The sequence below is a fragment of the Aspergillus pseudoviridinutans genome (genome assembly GCF_018340605.1).
Source record: "Aspergillus pseudoviridinutans IFM 55266 DNA, scaffold_1, whole genome shotgun sequence".
NCBI classification, from domain to species: domain Eukaryota; kingdom Fungi; phylum Ascomycota; class Eurotiomycetes; order Eurotiales; family Aspergillaceae; genus Aspergillus; species Aspergillus pseudoviridinutans.
The window spans coordinates 4690297-4711147 of record NW_025091281.1 but is presented as its reverse complement, the minus strand read 5'-3'; the positions used below and the strand labels follow the sequence as shown (position 1 = coordinate 4711147).

Genomic DNA, 20851 nt, shown 5'->3' with positions numbered 1-20851 from the left:
CCGCAGCTCGCCTTGTGCTTTCGTTACCATCACAAGTGATCCGTATACCATACTATCATCACTGCATCCTAATACTTTGAGCATCTCACAAGGCCAACATGAGCACTGCAACGGAAGTTAAGGCAGCTGGACAGCTCCCAGAAACTGTCTGCAAGTTTCCTGCCCTCCTAAACGAAGAAGATGATGTTTCGTCCTGGCGTGAACGAATAAACATCGAGGTCCCATCTAGGGACCTATTACAAGGCCTTATCCTGAAGGAACAAACTTCGCTTCAGGTGCTTGCTCAGGCCATCTGGGCAATCATCCTGAAGACATTTACAGGTGACGAAAGCATTTGTGCTGCATCTTTGTACCAACAGGGAGCAGAGTGGCAATGCGAATTTTTTACGACGCTAGTGGAGGATGAGATGCCTGTCACTGGTCTGCTAGAACTTGTGCAGAATTGCAATAGGCAAATAGKACCAATTGGCGCAGAATCTGAGATTCCGTGCAATTCAGGTGTCTGTATGCTCGAATCCTATAAGGACGTAGAAGAGGATCTGGACCAAGTAAGTGACTCAGAATGGCACATTGCCCAATCGAAGCTAATGATTCTGGACAGTTTGATGTACTACTCCTCGTGTTAGAGAAAGAAGGGCAAGTGCAAATGGACCTACTCTACAAGCCAGGCCATTTGGCACCGGCCTATGCGTCTATTGTGGCTGCTACCGTCGGCCAGATACTAAGCGAGGTGCAGAAGAATTCCTCGCTCGCACTCTCTGAGATGGACCTGCTCCACCCTCGGGTACAAGGGCAATTGCAAACATGGAGCAGCATCCCGCCGTCGTCTGTGAACCACTGCGTGGGTCCCATGTTCGAAAAAACAGTACATGAGCGTCCATTGCATATGGCCGTGGACACCTCTCAGCTTACCCTGAGCTATCGTGAACTCGATACTTTGACTGCACAGCTTGCCCTTCATCTACAAGACAAGGGTGTCCAGCCAGAATCCATTGTTGTGTTATGTTTTCCTAAGTCCGCATGGGCAGTTGTGGCGATGATGGCCGTCATTCGAGCAGGTGGCGCCATCCTTTTCCTCGACCCTTCTCATCCTACAGCACGGCATCAGGAGATTGTAGATCAAGTTGGCACAAGCTGGATATTAACTGCACCGGAATACTCCCAACTATGGGAGTGGTTCGAGGGTGAGGTCCTGCTCATCGACCGCGCGTTTGCAGACCTACTGCCCTCAGTATCAGACCGAACCCAGCTCGTGGAGGAAGCACAACGCATTTCCTCCACTGTGACTCCTTCGAACGCATTGTACGTAATTTTTACGTCCGGAAGTACCGGGAAGCCGAAAGGCTGCGTAGTCGAGCATCGACAGTTCCTCACCGGATCCTTGGCCCAGCAAAAAGCGTCCAAGATGACTCATGCTGACCGCGTTCTGCAACTTGCCTCGTTCACTTTCGACGTCAGTATCCTCGAGATTATCACTTCCCTGATATCAGGTGCCTGCGTATGCATCCCGAACGACCAGGAGCGGGCCAAGGGGCCTTCGGCATGCATTCAGCAGTTTGGTGTAACATGGGCCTTCTTGACACCGTCTCTGGTCAACCTCATGACACCAGATATGGTCCCCACCTTGCAGTTTCTGGTCCTCGGAGGAGAAGCCGTCCAGAAAGAAAACATCCAGATCTGGGCCTCGCATGTTCGGTTGGCTAATGGCTATGGTCCAACTGAATGTTCGATCGCCGCGACGGCAAATCCTCAATTATCTCTCACCACAAGTCCGGCTAACATCGGCCATCCACTTGGCGGATGTTGCTGGATCGTCAGCAAGGACGACCATGATCGTCTCATGCCTATCGGCGCGCCTGGTGAACTGGTGATTCAAGGACCCATCGTCGCCCGCGGTTACTTGAACCAACTGGAGAAGACACAGGCCGTCTTCTTGGAGTCGACAAAATGGACTGGGAGCGAGTCAACGGGCACTTCCCGACTATACAAGACAGGGGATCTGGCCCGCTTCAACTCCGACGGCAGTTTGCACTTTATTGGGCGCAAGGACAGTCAGGTCAAACTGCGCGGTCTCCGAATCGAACTGGGAGAGATTGAGCACCGGCTAGCGGCCCATCCCAAGGTGGAACAGGCGGTTGTGGTCCTAGCAAAGCAAGGACCCTGTAAGGGAAAGCTGTCGGCGGTTCTCTCCCTAAAGAACTTCCGCAAGGAAGCATCCACCGTCGAACTGGTAGATGAGAAAGATTTTGGGGCTGCGTCCACCGAATTGAGCGCTGTCGCGGAAGCCCTATCACAGCAGCTCCCTAGTTATATGCAGCCGACTGTTTGGGCTCCTGTAGGATGCATTCCCCTGACGGCCTCTGGCAAGCAGAACGGAGTTATGGTTAGCACGTGGGTGGCAGCGTTGTCCACGGAGACGTTCAACCTGCTCACAGGGCGAAGCGAGGGAACCGACGTAGAGAGAATCCAGGCGTCGACGAATGAGGAGCGTGAGCTGCAGATGATTTGCAGCGTGATTTTGGGCTTTGAGAGTGCCGAGGACGTCTGGCTGAACAAATCGTTTATCCAGAACGGAGGTGACTCCATCCAGGCAATGCAACTGTTGGATCAATTGCGCCGAAAGGGCCTGGGTGTCAGGATTGAGGATGTCCTTCAGAGCCCGACGTTGGCTGAACTCGCGCTGCGCATTACTGAGAATGATGGAACTCAGATCCTCATCGAGGAATCAGCCCCTGTAGCACTTGACAACCAAAGGATCTCGGAGTTAGGATTCGACAGCGAACAAGTGGAAGACTTGTATCCCATATCGGCCGTCCAAAGGGGTATTCTACTCACCCAGCAACAAGCGCCGGAACGATATCAACTACGGATCACTTGTCAAGTTGTTTCAACACCAGGCAAACCTATTGACCTGGACACGCTACACGAGGCGTGGCAGCAAGTGACGGGCCGCCATCCTGCATTACGCACCATCTTCGTCGAATCCGAAGCCGACCACGGGCTGTGCGACCAACTGGTGTTGAAATGTGTTCAAGGAGCATTCCTCCTATGGGAACATTCGGATGAGGATGCCGTATGGAAGGCCATGGAGGACTTCACCCGCGATGACACTTCTCTCCAGCCGCCAGTCGCTTTTATTGTTTCGACAACGGCTGATGGAAAGGTCTTCTGCACAGTCGACATTAGTCACGCCCTCATCGACGGTGTCTCAATCCTGCTTCTGTTTCGCGATATCAGTCTCGCATACGCAGGGCTGTTGAACGCCAAGCAGGTTGTGCGATACAGTTCATACATCCGCTATCTACAAACTCTTCCCGCCGATGTATCTCTGGGCTACTGGGCCAAGTACCTAGAGGATGCGTCTCCATGCCACTTCCCCGTCCTCAATGACGATGCTGACGGGGAGAACAAGTTGCATGAATTGACCATCGATATCGAGGATGGGAACGCCATCCATGCCTTCTGCGCTGAACATAATGTCACGCCGGCGACTGTCTTCCAAGCGGCATGGGCGCTCGTCCTCAAAGCGTACACCGGACAGGACGATATAAGCTTTGGCTATCTTACCGCTGGCCGCGACTTTCCAGTCCCAAATATCAGTGACGCTGTTGGCGTGTTCATTAATATGATGACTTATTATATCCGTCTTTCTGGTGACAGCACGGTTTCCGCCGTGCTCAAGGAGACGCAGAATGCTTTCTTGGAGGGACTTTCCCACCAGCAGTGCTCTATTGCTGAAATACAACATGCATTGGGCATGTCTCAGCCTCTATTTAACACCATCATGTCGCTCCAGAGCGCTGTAGGTGAGGAGATTTCTGGTGCAGGGTCTGACAAGACGATCAGTTTCAAGGTGGTTGGCGAACAAGACCCGACAGAGGTAGACAGTGCTTCCTATATGTCTTTCGCTTCACGCTGACAAGAACAGTATAATATTTCGGTCAATGTTTTAGTATCCAAGGTACGTATAGCGATAACTCTCCGTTACTTCACTGCTGCTTTGTCCGATGCGATGGCCTCGAATGTCTTTGAAACGTTCCGCTCCGCCATCGAGAATCTAACCCGCAGCGACGAGTCGTCACTTTTCAACGTCAATATCCTCAGTGAGCACGACAAATTGCAGGTTGCGAGCTGGAATAGCGAGCAATGGCCAGATGTCCATGCCTGTGTGCATGATCTGGTCCACCAGCAAGTCCTTGAGCGCCCCAATGCCCTTGCAGTCGAAGCCTGGGATGGTTCATTCACCTACAAAGAGCTGGATGACGTCGCTACGTCTCTATCGCATGTACTTGTAGCAAAAGGGGTTGGACCGGAGACTTTTGTTCCCATTTGCTTTGCTAAGTCGCGCTGGACGGTCGTCGCCCAACTGGCCACACTCAAGGCTGGTGGAGCCTGCGTGGCTTTTGACCCCCAACATCCCTTGAACCGCCGAGAGGAAATGATTCGTCAGTGTGATGCCACCGTCGCTGTCGTTGGCGAAGACAAGGAAGCTTTGTTCCAGGACCTTGTCCAATATGTCGTCGTTCTCAAGCCGCAATTCGCCGACGAACTGCTCGCGAAACAGTTAGAGCCGGTCGGGCCGCCTTCTGTTTCACCTGCAAACCCTGCCTTTGTGGTCTTTACTTCTGGCAGTACTGGCAAGCCCAAGGGTATCGTGTTGGAACATCATGCAATCTGCAGCAGTGCGCGTGCCCATGGCCCGGCGATGAACTACGGCCCCAACGCGCGCGTACTACAGTTCGCTTCGTACACCTTTGATGTCAGCATCGGTGAGACTTTCACAAGTCTCATGAGCGGCGGAACTCTCTGCATTCCGAATGAGGAAGAACGACTCAATGACTTGGCGGGCGTAATCAACCGCATGAACACCAACGTTGTGTATCTGACTCCATCTGTCGTCAGCCTCCTACATCCTTCGCAAGTCCCAGGTGTGCATACTTTGGCCCTGGGAGGCGAAGCCGTTCGCAAGGAGAACGTCTTGATGTGGGCCGATCAGACGCATCTCGTCAATATTTACGGTCCTGCAGAATGCTCCGTGTGGTCTACAGGACTGACAGGTGTCCCCCGATCTGCATCTCCTCGTAATATAGGATTCGGTCTTGGTGCAAGAATGTGGATCACACAAGCCGACGATCCCTCCCAACTTTGTGCTGTCGGTGCCATTGGAGAGATTCTCATCGAAGGACCCATTGTGGCACGAGGATACCTCAAAGACGAAGCCAAAACAGCCGCTGTGTTCATTTCTCCTCCCTCATGGTTGTCCGAGTTCGATCCCCTGGCATCTCAACGGCCGATCAAGTTGTACCGCACAGGTGACCTTGCCCACTACAACTCAGATGGGTCGATTAATTTTGTCGGTCGACGCGACCACCAGGTCAAGCTGCACGGTCAACGAGTTGAAATGGGAGAGGTCGATCACGCACTGCTGTCCCACAAGAAGCTACACAACGCCCTGGCGCTGGTCCCCAGGCAAGGTTTACTGAGCGGGAAACTGGTCGCTGTCATTGCACTTAAGGACTACCTGTCAGTATCGGGTTCGCATCCCAATCGTATCGCATTCATCGAGGAAGGGGAAAGAGAAGAAATTCAGCAAGACCTGTCGGACATCAAGCAAACTGTGTCTTCCCTTCTCCCCGGCTACATGGTCCCTGCCGCATGGCTCATCGTCCAGTCTATCCCTGTGACGAGAAATGGCAAGTCGGACCGCCCCTCAGTGACTGCCTGGGTTGAGGCTTTGCCGGAGGATACATTCGGCGCTCTTCAGCTCCCTGGTAGCAAACTAAGCCATGCTTCCGATCCGATTGAGGTTGAATTGCAGGGGGTGATCAGCGACGTACTCAATATCCCAGTTGCCCAGGTTGACATGCACCAAAGCTTCCTCGCCCTTGGGGGAGACTCCATTACAGCCATGCAGGTGTCCTCACGGTCTCGCTCTCGAGGTCTACAGGTCGCCGTCAAGCACATTCTGAAGAGCAAGAGTATCCGTGAGATCGCCGCAGAGACAAAATTGAACACCAAGAATATGACACCAAATGAAAGCAATAGTTCGTCCACGAGCCAGCAATTCTCCCTTCTGCCGTCTGTGGAAGTTGCAGACGTGGATGCTTTGGCCACGAAGATGGGATACGCCGGCGCCACCGCCGTGGAAGATGCCTACCCTTGCTCTCCCATGCAGGAGGGGATCTTGATAAGTCAAGCCACAGCGCCAGAAACGTACAAGTTCTTTGCTGTCTGCTCCATTCGTGGAAAGAGCCCCGTGGGTCCTGTTAGTCTGGACCGTGTTCAGCAAGCTTGGATACGTCTTGTTGCCAGACACCCGTCACTGAGAACTTTCTTCGTCGAAGGACTGTCAAAAGATGGGCTATACACGCAGGTCGTGCTCAAGAACCATGAACCAAGGATTGAGCGCACAACGGACTTGGAGAGCCTCTTCAGATACCCCGAGGAGCGTCCCATCGACTACCGCGAGGGCGTGCCACCTCACCGTCTGACCATTTTCCAAGACAAGGAAGGGGTAATCTTTTTCAACCTAGAAATCAGTCATACACTGATTGATGGTGGGTCGATGGCGATTATTTTGAGTGATCTTACAAAAGCTTATGATGGCGACCTCCCCCCTGGACCTCTATACCGTGACTACATTGCGTCTTTACAGACCCGCTCAATGGAGGAAACGTTGCAGTTTTGGACAGCATACCTCCAGGACGTGAAGCCGGTCTTTTTTCCATCGCTACACGATGAGCATACAACCCCGATAAGAGAGCTGCAGGTTGTCAATGTCCCGGTTGGGCCAGCTACCGTCGTGGACCTGCATTCCTTCACCAAGCAACACGAGGTCACCTTGGCCAATATCTTTCAAGCCGTGTGGGCATTGGTTCTTCGCGCCTACACCGGCGAATCTGATGTGGTCTTTGGATATCTGTCCTCTGGTCGTGATGTCGATGGCCTGGACATGGACATGGACAGCGCAGTGGGTGCATTCATTACCATGCTAGCTTGCCGGGCACAGGTTGATGACCATTTGAGCCTGCTGGATGTCACGCGAAAAATGCACGAAGACTTTGTCAACTCGCTTCCCCACCAACAGACATCCCTCGCGCAGGTGCAGCACGCCCTGAAGCTGTCCGGTGAACGTCTCTTCAATAGCATCCTCTCTTTGCAACGACCCATGGTCGAGTCTAAGAACAACCGTAGCATTGAAATCGAGTATCTCGGCGGCAGCGATCCCACCGAGTACGACCTGGGAATTAGCATCACTATCAGCGAGGCCTTCATTGACGTCTCTATCAACTACTGGAGCACTTTCATGGACAAGGAACAGGCTGATATGCTGGCTTCGACCTTTTCGACTATTCTCTCCAAGCTTGTTGCAACACCCACGGCAGAGATCGGCCAGGTGGACCTCCTGGGTGACAAGCACATGCAATTCATCCTCGACGTTAACAACAATGGCAAGGTACCGGAGGCTATTAATGACTGCATTCACACTAGAGTCCACGAACGGGCCGTCATGCATCCCGATTCCCCAGCTGTCCATTCCTGGGATGCATCGCTGACATTCGGGGAATTAGATCGGTTGTCCTCTCAGTTGGCGACCTACCTCATCAGTCTCGGAGTCAGCTTGGAGGATGCTGTTCCATTGTGCTTTGATAAATCAGCGTGGGCCGTGGTCTCCATGCTGGCCGTGATGAAAGCAGGCGGTGCTTATGTGTCCATGAGCCCTTCCCACCCAGAACAGCATCTGGCCAATATCATTGCTCAGACCAGAGCTCGCGTTGTCGTCGTTGGATCTTCAGTCTATGGTGACAAGTTGCGACCGTTCGTGAACAACGTTGTAGTGGCTAATGCCTCACTGTTCGCCATATTGCCTCCCTCCAACCCGAATATGTTCCCTCATGTCTCCCCGGAGAATGCTGCCATGATTAACTTCACCTCTGGTAGTACCGGCAAGCCAAAGGGCATTGTCGTTATCCACAAAGGAATGCGCACTATGATTGAACACAACCATGACATGCGCATCGACCACTCGTCACGAACCCTGCAGTTCTCCGCTTATACATTTGATACCAGCAACTGCGAGATCTTCCTCACTCTCTGCGTGGGCGGTTGCGTTTGTGTGCCCTCTGACCATGACCGGATGAATGACCTGGCAGGAGCAATGGACCGGTTGGAGGTGACTAACGCTTTTTTGACACCCTCGCTCTCACTGTTTCTGTCGCCCGAGTCAGTACCCAAGCTCAGGGGGCTTGCGTTTGTCGGAGAGGCGGTCCCTGCGGATCTCGCCCGGAAGTGGCAGAAGAAAGTGTGCTTGTTCAACAGTTATGGTCCGGCGGAATGCTCTGTCATGGCCTCTCTAGCTGTTTCGCGTGAGGGCGTTGCAGCTGCCAATATCGGCAAAGCCCATGGCTGCCTCTTCTGGGTGACAGAGCCGGCAAACAGCGAGCGTCTAGTACCGGTTGGCTGCGTGGGAGAGCTCCTGATCGAAGGGCCTCTGGTATCTCGAGGATATCTAGATCCCGACTTGACCGCTAGAGTTTTTATTTCGGCTCCCACATGGCGAGGACCGACTGCTTCGGGGGCGCGATTGTACAAGACAGGAGATCTGGTCAAGTATGTCGCCGACGGGAGTCTCGTCTACATGGGCCGCAAGGACAGCCAGATCAAGCTCAACGGCCAGCGAGTGGAAATGAGCGAGATCGAGAACACGATTGGCAATAATGCCCTGGTTAAGCAGTGTGTAGTTCTTTTGCCAAAGACCGGACCATGTAAGAAGAAGCTGGTCGCCGTTGTTGTTCTGGAGGCGACGGCATCAGACGACCAGCCTGGGGAGATTGGCCCGCTCAGCGATGCAGGGGACAAAGGGAAGGCCACTGCTCTGGTTGAAAAAATCAAAGACCAATTGGCACGGATATTGCCGCGCTACATGGTGCCATCCGTCTGGCTCATTACTCCCAACTTCCCCTTTACGCTGTCGCGGAAGATCGATCGTCCAACAATTTCACGCTGGGTCGACACCATGGACCAGGAGACATACATCCAGGCTGTTGCGGAAAAGGCGACTCAACTTGAGGCAGTAACAGAAGATGCTTCCACTGGAGATGAGACGCCGGACCGCTTAAGGCAGATCACTGCTCGCGTCCTGAACCTTCCTGCCGCTCATGTCTCTCTCAACCGATCGTTTCTCAATCTGGGAGGAGACTCGATCACCGCCATGCAGCTGGTTGTGCAGTGTCGCAATGAGGGTCTGCATATCCTTTTCCGGGATGTGATGCGTAGTTCCAGCATTCGGCTATTGGCACAATGCGCCGAGAGCGTAGAACCAAATCGGCCGTCAAGTCGCGTCGCTGAAAAACTAGACACCCCCTTTGAATTGACGCCTATCCAGCAACTGTATTTTCAGGAGATCACGAAGGGTAGCACTGATGCGCTTGCGAACCAATTCAACCAGAGCTTCTTGCTCCGTTTGACCCGCGATTTATCCGTGGAACAGCTTCGCTCCGCCGTGGAGCAGATTGCCCAGCGTCATTCTATGCTTCGCGCCCGATTCCGACAGTCGCACCGGGGCGAATGGACACAGATGATCCAGAGCCAGGTCTCGGGATCATATCGATTCAGAGAACATGCTGTCCGGTCAGAAGAAGAGGCGAAGGGGATTGCATTGCGCAGCCAGGAGCAGCTGGATATCCAGAACGGACCAGTCTTTGCCGTGGAGCTGTTCACTACGGAAGGGAAACCGTCCATTGTCTTCCTCGTGGCTCACCACCTGGTCATCGATTTAGTTTCCTGGCGCATCCTCTTCCAGGAGCTCGAAGACTGCTTGACTGGCAAGGTCGCCAGCTCTGATCTCGCGCCTTTCTCATTCCAACGGTGGCAGAAACTTCAAGCTGACTATGCCTCACGACATCTCCATCCTAGCCGCGCGTTGCCATATGAGATTCCCGCAGCGGACTACGTCTTCTGGGGAATGCAAGATGTCCCCAATTATCAGGGGGATACTATTCAGCTTTCAGCGACTCTGGGCTGCAAGGAAACTGAACTACTACTGACGCACTGTCACAAAGCTATGAGGACTGAGCCTCTGGATGTCCTCCTCGCTGCTCTTCTTTCATCGTTCGCTCGGGCTTTCGATCGTCAGCCACCGGCTATCTTCAATGAAGGTCATGGTCGTCAACCTGCGGTGAACGGGCCACTTTCTGACGTCGATTTGTCGGACTCGGTGGGTTGGTTCACTACCATATTCCCCTTCTTTGTTGCCGTGGGTCCGGACAGTAGAGGACTGGACACAGTTCGACAGGTCAAGGACCAGCGCAAGCAGCTTCCAGCCAACGGATGGTCTTATTTCACATCGAAATATCATAACGAAGATGGATCCAAAGCCTTCGCCAGCCACATGCCGGTGGAGATCCTATTCAACTACCTGGGGCTGTACCAGGGTCTCGAGCGCGCTGACGGTGTCTTCCAGCGAGTTCCCTTTAACGAGGGGGACGTCGGACCGGCAGTGCGACGCTATGCTTTGTTCGAGATCAACGTCTATGTGGTGAATGGGTCAGCTCATATCACCGTCGCTTTCAACCAGAAGATGAGCCACCGCGAGAGAATTCAGACCTGGCTCACTCTCTACACAGAGCATTTGTCCGAGTTAAGCCGGCAGCTGGCCAATACAGCTTTCACTTTGACTCGGAGCGACTATCCCTTGCTGCCAATTGACTATCTTCGCTTGGATAAGTTGCAGAAATATGAGCTACCGCAGTTAGGCTATACTATGGAAGCTATTGAGGATATCTATCCCTGCTCGCCTCTCCAGGAAGGCATTCTCCTCAGTCAGACCCGCCTTGAAGGTGCTTATCTCTACCATGCCATAATGCGCATGACTTCGTCTGGGGTTGAACCAGTAGACCCTAACCGACTGATGGATGCCTGGCAACAAGTGGTGGATCGTCATAGCATCCTCCGGACTGTCTTCCTGGAACGTATCTCTAGCCGACCATTTGATCAGCTGGTTCTGCATAGCCACCAAGCCAAGTCGCTTCTGCTTGACGATGCCATCTCCGACACAGATGCCATCGTGATTCTGCGCCAGCTCAGTCCGTTGCCGGCCTTCTCAAATGAGCCACCGCATCGGCTCGCTGTCGTCCAAACTGCAGATGGGACTGTCTTCTTCAAACTCGACATTAGCCACGCGCTGATGGACGGGACAGCCATGGCAGTTCTCATCCATGACCTTGCTACTGCCTATAATGGCCAGCTTCCATCTACGCCAGCGATGAGATATAGCGAATACATCTCCCATATTCAATCGCAGCCTGCAAATGAGGCTCTTGGCTTCTGGGTTAATCTCCTTAGAGATGTGCAAGCTTGCAACTTCCCTTCACTGGTGGCATCCGATGTCCAGATGGATGTTCGGGAGGTGCGACACATCGAAGTACCCGTGCCTGACGTGGCACAAGTGCGTCAATTCTGCCAACAACACGACGTCACCTTGGCGAATATCGTCCGACTGGCATGGGCACTGGTTCTATCTGCTTACACCGGAGAAGAGCGAATTTCGTTTGGCTACCTTACCGCAGGTCGAGAGATCCCTATGCTCGGCATTGAACACGCTGTGGGCCCTTTCATAAATATGCTGGTTTGTGCGATGGATTTGAGCCAGATGGGACGCAAGACAGTCATTGAGAAACTGAAGGAGCTGCATGAGGAGTATCTTCAGATCCTTCCGTACCAGCATGTTGGCCTGGCAGAAATTCAGCATCATCTCGGCTTGTCAGGCCATTCGCTCTTCAACACCGTCGTGAGTTTCCAACGCCGTGATGTGGATAACTTCCAGCTAGAAGATCTACAACTAGGATATGTCGATGGAGAGGATCCTACCGAGGTGAGTACACGATGTTGGGTCTGTCGTCAACAATAGTAACACCCGTCTAGTATGATATTACAGTCAATGTCACCGACACTGATCGCGGATACACTGTCCAACTTGGCTACCTGACTTCACGACTCTCACCAGAGCATGCAGCGAATGTCTCCGACGCTCTATCTGCAGCCCTTTCTTCCATTGTATCTGGTCCTCGATCCACCGTGGACTCAGTCGATGTTTTTGGTACCCACCATCGCAAGCAAGTCCAGGAATGGAACGCTACTGTGCCTTGCACCGTCAACAAATGCGTCCACGCTCTGTTTGAGAGGAGCGCTGGAGCCAGTCCCGATGCGCCTGCAATTGCCTCTTGGGATGGGGACATGACCTATTCTCAACTCGACAAGAATGCAAATCAACTTGCTCGGGTTCTTACCGACATGGGCTTTGGACCAGAGGATCTGATCCCCATCTGCTTCGAAAAGTCCACCTGGGCCATTGTTGCGATGATGGGCATCCTCAAAGCCGGCGCAGGGTTTGTGCCCTTGGATCCAGCCCATCCACCTGAAAGACTATCTACCATCATCGCTCAGACTGAATCTCCTCTGGTCCTGGTGTCTCTATACACATCCAAGAAGGTTGTGGAACTGGTGCCAAAAATTCTGGTCGTCTCAGCGTCTTCCAACATGTGGCTGGATAGTGATGGCGATCTGATTATCGATAGATCGGGCCCCCAGAACGTCGCATATACGCTTTTCACATCCGGCAGCACAGGGACTCCCAAAGGCGTTGTGGTAGAGCATTCGGCTGTGAGCACAAGCGTGATCCACCATGGTCGAGAGATCGGGTGTAGTACCGCAACGCGCATGTACCAATTTGCGGCTTACACCTTTGATGCGTGTATTCTCGAGATTTTCACTACGTTGGCCTACGGAGGCTGCATTTGCGTTCCATCTGAAGCGGAGAGAATGAGTGATATCGCCGGTTCCATCCGTCGTCTCCACGCCAACACGACCTTCCTCACCCCGTCTGTCGTCCGCATTCTGCGGCCTGAACAGGTCCCCACTCTAAGCACCATTATCCTTGGTGGAGAGGCGCTTGATGCGGACAATATCCAGACCTGGGCAGGCAGGGACAACTTACGTCTCATGAACGGTTACGGGCCTACGGAAACCTGCGTATTCTGCGTTATGCACACCTTTACTAATGAGTCTGACCGTCACGATGTCCTGGGCCGGGCCGTTAGCTCGGTATCCTGGATTGTTCGCCCGGGAAACCATAACCAACTTGCGCCTATTGGATCCATCGGAGAACTGCTGGTTCAAGGCGGCACTCTGGCCCGCGGATATCTTAACGACGCGGCGAAGACCGCCCAAGTCTTCGTCAGCAACCCAGGCTTCGTCTCCCGTCGAGAGACAGGCAACTGTCGGTTCTACAAGACAGGGGATCTGGTCCGCTACAATGTCGATGGCACGATCACATATCTTGGACGGAAGGATACTCAGATCAAGCTGCGAGGACAGCGTATTGAGCTCGCTGAAATTGAACACCAGATTCAGAGGCAGCTTCATCCAAACACGCAGATCGCGGTTGAGGTTGTGCTTCCGCACGGGAAGAAGGAGCAGGCAGTTCTAGCAGCATTCATCTGTCAATCGAATTTGGAGCAAGAAGAATTCCTTGCCGACATGACGCCAGAAGTATGCAGTCAACTCAACCACTTGAAGAAGTCGCTCGTCGCAGTTCTTCCTCCATACATGCAGCCTTCTCTCTTCCTGCCCACAAATTGGATGCCAACCACGTCCGCCAGGAAGCTTGACAGACACTTTCTACGCAGTCAGGGAGCACTAATCACCCAGACGGAACTGACGAAATACTCACTGCAGGGACCCGAAAGTCGCCGAGTTCCTAGAACCGCTATTGAAAAGAAGGTACAGGAGCTGTGGAATCACATCCTCAAAGTTCCTTTCGATCAAATTTACGCCGACGACAACTTCTTCCATGTCGGAGGTGACTCGATTGCAGCCATGAAAATGGCAGCCTCTACGTCGGGCGATCTCAGCCTGACGGTTGCAGATATCTTCCGCCATCCTGTTCTGTCTGATTTGGCCAGCTTCGTATCTACCAAGTACAAGTCTCAAAGCACCTCGGAGGCAAAATTGGCCCCATTCGAACTCCTTTCCAATCGCTCCCTTCTTGTCGATGTCGCCAAAGAATACCATATTCCCCTCGAGGCCATCGATGATGCATACCCTTCCACCCCGCTACAGGAGGGTATGATGACTTTGTCTATCTTGAATCCGGGAGCATATGTCCTCCGCCGCGTCCTCAAGATTAGTTCCTCAATGAACATTGCTCGCTTCCAGGCTGCGTGGGAGACTGTTTCGCAACAGAATCCCATTTTACGTACCAGATTGGTGCCAACCACAGATGCAGGCTTGCTGCAGGTAGTGACCAGAGAGACCATCCATTGGCGAACTGCAGAATCTCTACAGCAGTATCTGGAGAGAGACAACCGAGAACGAATCACGTATGGAGCGCCATTGATGCGGTGTGCAATTACATCTGATGGCCACTTTGTGTGGACTGCTCACCATTCCATTTACGATGGATGGTCTCTTCCCATGGTCCTGGACCAGGTCAAATCGGTCTATGAATACGAAACTTGTCCCGATACTCCTGGATTCAATACCTTCATCAATCATCTGCTCCAGACCGATGCACAGGCCACTCGAGCATTCTGGGCAAAGCAATTGGACGGCCAACTCCCCTCGACCTTCCCTGAACTCCCTTCCCCCTCCTATCGTCCCTCTGTCCGTGGATCTACACGACGCTCCCTTCTCTTTTCCCCCGCTGCCCATTCCCAGGTCCTCAAGACCACCATCCTTCGCGCCGCATGGGCGCTGCTTCTGTCCTTCTACGCCGACTCCGAAGACGTCATTTTTGGCATGACTCTCTCCGGACGCAATGGAACTGTTCCAGGCATTGACAAGATAATCGCTCCGCTAATCACCACTGTTCCCGTGAGAGTTCAGCTTCCAGTATCACTCACTGTGGCAGACTTTCTCAGTCAAGTCCAGCAGCAGGCCACAGACATGATTCCGCATGAACACTTTGGTCTGCAGAATATCGCCAAGCTCAGCTCTGAATGTGCGCGGGCCATCGAGTTCCAGAATTTGTTCGTCATTCAGCCCGCGTCCGAGGTCACCACTACCGATGATCTCTTCCTCGGATGCCAGGAGGTGGACCTGCCCGTGCAGGATTTCGACAGTTATCCCCTCGTGGTTGAGTGTTACCTGAGCCACAACAAGGTGCACATTGAAACGCGACACGATGAGACAATTCTCACGACCTGGCAAGTTCAAAATATGTTGTACCACTTCGAGTGCCTGGTCAACCAGCTTACTGTTGCCGGCAACGAAACGCGTTTACTCGGCGAGATCGACATGTTCGGTGACAAAGACCGAGAGCAGATCATGCAATGGAACCAACAATACCCCGAGGTGGTCGAGTGTACAGTCCCTGAAATTTTCGCAGAGCAGGTCTCTCAGCGGCCACATGCTCTAGCCGTGGATGCCTGGGACGGAAAACTCACATATACCGAGCTAGACCACCTTTCCACTATCTTGGCACAACATCTTCACGAGCTTGGTGTAGGGCCTGAGGTACTGGTCCCCATGTGTTTCGATAAATCACGCTGGGCAGTGGTGGCGCAAATGTCCGTCATGAAGGCTGGAGGAGCCTGTGTCAATCTCGATCCGAAGCACCCGCAGGCTCGACTCGAGACTATCATTAGGGATGCAAATGCGCCTATTTTGCTATGTGCCCCTCATCATGCTGGTATCTTAGGAGCGGACAGTTCCGTCCACCAAGTCTTCGTCACGGAAGAGTTCATCCGCCAAGTGCAATTATCTCCCGACATGATGAAAGCGCCTCTTCCTGCATTGAGCCCTCGCAATGCCGCATATGTACTCTTCACCTCTGGAAGCACTGGAAAGCCAAAAGGTATCGTGATTGAGCATGGATCGCTTTGCTCTAGCTCCAAGGCCCACGGTTCGCGATGGGGCATTGGTCCAGAAACCCGTTTGTTACAATTCGCTGCATACACTTTTGACGTGAGCTGTGCGGACATCTTCACAACCTTACAGCGAGGTGGTTGTATTTGTGTTCCCTGCGAGCATGACCGTTTGAATGCTCTACCAGAGGCCATCAACCAGTTCCGATGCAACTGGGCCTTCTTGACCCCCACCGTAGCCAGCTTGCTTCCTGCGAACGACATTCCGTCTCTGAGAACGCTCGTTCTCGGAGGCGAGGCATCAACCTGGGACACGATCGCAAAGTGGCATAGTGTGCTCGACCTCATCGTCTGTTATGGCCCCGCTGAGTGTTCTGTGTACTGCTCAGGAATGCCTCCTGCCACAGCAAGCAGTGATCCTGCGAACCTGGGTGCAGCCATTGGCGCTCTGTACTGGATTGCCAGTCCCAAGAATTTCAATCGGTTGACCCCAGTTGGTTGTGTGGGTGAGCTGCTGCTCGAAGGTCCAACGGTGGCGAGAGAGTATCTTCATGACCCGGCCAAGACTGCGGATGCCTTCATAAGGGACCCTATCTGGGCTCCGGTGCGTGACTCCAGCCGCCCTCGCGTTTTCTACCGCACCGGCGACTTGGTTCGATATAACGAAGATGGCACTATTCGCTTCGCAGGCCGCAAAGACACGCAAGTCAAGGTACGCGGCCAACGCGTCGAACTTGGCGAGATTGAACATGCAGTTCGGCAGACAATGCCTTCCCTAGCACATGCAACTGTCGATGCGGTGAAAGATCCGGCCACTCAGCGTCAGCAAGTGGTGGCCTTCTTGCACTTTAGCAACCGCAGTGGCGAAGCCGAAGTTATGGAGATGACACCGGAACTGCGCGAGGAGTTGATTCGCCTGCAGCAAACTCTCAGCCAATGTCTGCCCTCGTACATGATTCCTTCCATGTTCGTTCCCCTGGTACGGGTGCCACTGACCATGAATGGCAAAGCGGATCGTCGACAGCTGCGTGAGCTCGCTCTGTCTCTGTCGCCGGAAGACGCCATAGCCTATGCCCTGGCCGACAGCATCAAGCAAAAGCCCACGACGCCGACAGAGTTCCAGCTGCGTGACTTGTGGGCTAAGGTTTTGCAAGTGGAAGCAGATACGATCGGCGCTGGGGATCATTTTTTCCGGTCCGGAGGTGATTCCATCGTTGCAATGAAGTTGACGAGTTTAGCTCGGGCTCAGGGATGGCAGCTCTCGGTTCAGGAGATCTTCGGAGCACCGATTCTCTCGGAAATGGCGGCTGAAATTGTTAAGAAGTCAGGAAATACCAATGTGTCGGTGTCTCTGGTCACTTACGAGCCCTTCTCTCTGATCCATGATGCTAGTCCCGACCTCGTGGCCAAGATTGCAGCCGACATTAAGACGAGTACTGATAACATCGTGGACGTTCTGCCAACAACAGACTTCCAGGCATGGGCGATTACACACTCGATGATGAAAACGCGCGGCCTTCTCAACTACCTCTTCCTGGACGGCCAAGGAAAGCTCCCATGGACTGCCGACTATGTACAGGCCGTCTGGACGCGCTTTCTCGAAGCGCATCAGATCCTTCGCACAGCCTTTACGGCGCAAAACGACCGCTTTTACCAAGTCGTGCTCAAGAGGATCCCGTATGAAGTTGAATGGTACGAAACTGATCAAGAGCTTGACATCATTTGTGCCCAACTCTGTCGTAACGACGTTGCGTCGGATCTACAGCTTGGAGATCCACTGGCTAAGCTGATTCTTGTCGGCAATCAAGAACATCACCGTCTCATCCTACGCATTTCTCATGCTCAATATGATGGTGTTTGCCTACCACAGATTTGGCAGACACTGCAGGGTATCTTCTCCGGCCAGTCAATCACCCCAGAAGTTCCTTTTGCTCAATGCGTGGCTGCTATCGACTCCTCCAAGCGCAGTAGCGATTCTCTGACCTACTGGCAGAACCTGTTGGCAGATTCAAAGATGACCAACGTGGTGGCTCATACAAAGCCCGACTACCGCAATGTCTATGATCTTCATCTGGCCCGTACAATTTCTGTCTCCTCCGCCAGTCTCTCCAGCTCGGGCATTACCTTTGCTACCATTCTGAAAGCCGCTTGGGCGACAGTTCTGGCTTCACTTTCTGGAACGACCGACGTAGCCTTTGGCCATGTTACTTCCGGCCGCAATATTCCTGGCGCAGACATGGAGCGCATCGTCGGCGCCTGCCTGAATGTCATTCCCGTCCGCGCCACAATTGACGACTCGACCACAATGATTGATCTTCTGCAGAGCCTGCAATCCCAGCATGTGGCTAGTATGTCCCATGAGTCTATCGGCATGCGCCAGCTTGTCAGAGAATGTAGTCCTTGGACTCCATCAACCCGCTTCAGCACCATCGTGCAACACCAGAACATCGATCAGGTCTCCCATGTAACTCTTGATGCCAGGGACTACACCATTGGTGATTTTTGTCCTGCAGCAGATGAGGCTGACGTGGCGATCAAGACTACTCCGCTAGATGATGAGGGGATGGAGGTTCTCCTCATCACTTCGTCGCGAACTGTGGGTGATCAGACCGCAACTGCCTTGCTGGACCTGCTTTGCGAGACTATTCAGTGTATCTGCCAATCTGATCCCACAGCGCAAGCCCTTCCCTCAAAGTGGATCCAGAACAATCCTGTTCTTCCGTTAACGCCCCCGGCTGGACCAATGGTGAATGGAAATGGACATGTTATTGTCCCTTCGGACCAGCGAATTGGTGCCCTTGTTGATGCAATCTACGACAGCTGGAGACGTGTTCTTGGGTCTTCAGATCTTTCACTGGACTTGGAGTCGGACTTCTTCGCCGTGGGCGGTGATTTGGTCGCGACTGCCCTGCTAGCAGCCTACTGGCAGCGTCAGGGGTATCGTGTTACTGTTGAGGGTCTKGTGGATGGGTCTCGTGTATGGGAGATGGCTCAGACTCTGCTTGGTACACAAGCTTGATTGCATTCTTACTCCTGTCTCTCTTCTTATGTAACTCTTCATGTTGATGTTGGCCCACTACTCCTGTCTGATATCTATTGAACTCATAGCTACCTATTTGAGCCAGTCCATTCAATTCATTGATTGTGATGTTGATAATGCTTCCGCCTGCTGCATTGCGATTTCTCGCACGGACATCCCTCTCGTATAATCTACTTCCCTATTTGGCTAAGAGCTAAAGCCCGAATACGCTTCCTGGAGCCCCTAAAGTGGCTAGAGAGCATTCGCTAATGACAATGGCTGTGCTTCCCCGCCGCTCACGAGGCAGTGAAACACCCTAAGGACTTTAGCCTCCAGGCACCATTGATTCCTCTACATATGGCCTTTTTATAGAACTGTGTCTTGGATACTAATCGGCTATGCTCTATTAAGCCGGAGCATATCTTGGTCACTTCATTTCGATGTTGAGACTTGATATATAACTTTGCCAGCTCATCAGGAAACCGCTTTTTGTAACGGCCATCCAGCTGTCCACATAGCGCTGTCATGGATCCCTCAACGTTCATCGACCCTTATCTAACAATTCCTGATCAATTGGTGCTGCAGGAGCTTCTCAGGCATGAAGAAGCAAAAAGTGCGTATCCAGTGGCCCAATAGTGAACAGACAACTGACATCATCCACAGGCAAAACATCTAAAACACCCGAAACTGTTCAGGCGCTACAGTGTCTGAACAATCCCCAGGAACTGGGGTTCGATCCGACAGTCTTTCAGTTCTGGGATACCCATCAGTTGCGCACCCAGCTGCCACCGTTCGTCCGAAAATATGCCCTAGATCCGTATATCACCTGGGCTCAAGAAATCGCCCGGTATCCTACAGACGTGGTTATGGTCACTCATCTGCTAGTCTATTTTGGAATGTCTATTCCAAGCGCCATCTGGCTGCACTGCTACCACTTTACCTGGATCCATGGGTTGCTGCATTGGATCTTGCATGTCTGGTTCGCAGGGACGTACACCCTCATGAAGCATCAGTATGTCCATATGAACGGCGTCCTCGCCCCAAAGTATCAGGTACTCGACAGAATGTTTCCCTACTTCGTGGATCCGCTGGTGGGCCACACCTGGAACTCATACTACTACCATCACGTCAAGCATCATCATGTCGAGGGCAACGGGCCGGCAGACCTCAACTCAACCATGTGGTATGACCGCGATTCAATAACGGATTTTGCCTGCTACGTGGGCCGCTTCTTTTTCCTGATCTGGCTGGACCTACCCCTGTATTTCCTGCGGACGGGAAAGCCGAAGTATGCGCTCAAGACGGCGTTATGGGAGGGGAGCAACTACTTGTTCATCTACCTGATGTGGAGATATGTCAACCCTCGCGCGGCTCTTTGCGTGTTTATCCTACCACTGCTGACTCTGCGACTGGGCCTGATGGCGGGCAACTGGGGACAACATGCGTTTGTTGATCCTGACGATCCAGCATCCGACTTTCGGTCGAGTATCACTTTGATCGATGTTGCGGTACGCCTGCCCCTCTCCGCAATTGCTTACTTGCAGTCTTGCAAACTAATTTTATCAACATCTACAGAGTAACCGCTTTTGTTTCAACGACGGCTACCACACCTCACACCATCTGAACCCGCGTCGCCACTGGCGCGATCACCCTGCGGCCCTGCTGAAAGACCGAGAACGCTACGCCAACGAAAAAGCGCTCGTCTTCCGAAACATTGACTACATGATGCTGACGGTCAAGTTACTACAGAAGGACTACGCGTATCTGGCTAAGTGTATGGTGCCCCTAGGGGCGCAGCAGGCCAACATGACCTTGCAAGAGCGGGCGGATATGTTGCGAGGTAGGACGGGTCGCTTTCCGACGGACTACCTCCGCGGACTCTCTAGGAGGGGGACTCGACCTTAGTTGGCTGTCTTACGTGGGATAGAAAATAACGCATTCATGCATCTAGTCGCACCTGTTTGGATGC

At 52.9% G+C, this 20851-nt stretch overlaps 2 protein-coding genes across 2 annotated transcripts; both read left to right on the top strand.

Moving 5' to 3' along the window:
• Positions 1 to 98: 98 nt before the first annotated feature.
• Asppvi_001635 (nonribosomal peptide synthase) lies at positions 99 to 18882 on the top strand (the record flags this gene model as incomplete). The annotated part of the gene is made up of 5 exons (XM_043297929.1): positions 99 to 420; positions 499 to 548; positions 602 to 3880; positions 3929 to 11872; positions 11923 to 18882. The coding sequence occupies 5 exons, from the start codon at positions 99 to 101 to the stop codon at positions 18880 to 18882; spliced, it is 18555 nt and encodes a 6184-aa protein (XP_043153864.1).
• A 525-nt stretch (positions 18883 to 19407) lies between these two features.
• Positions 19408 to 20787, top strand: Asppvi_001634 (uncharacterized protein; the record flags this gene model as incomplete). The annotated part of the gene is made up of 3 exons (XM_043297928.1): positions 19408 to 19495; positions 19546 to 20390; positions 20458 to 20787. 3 exons carry the CDS (start codon positions 19408 to 19410, stop codon positions 20785 to 20787), a joined length of 1263 nt encoding a protein of 420 aa, XP_043153863.1.
• Positions 20788 to 20851: the final 64 nt, after the last annotated feature.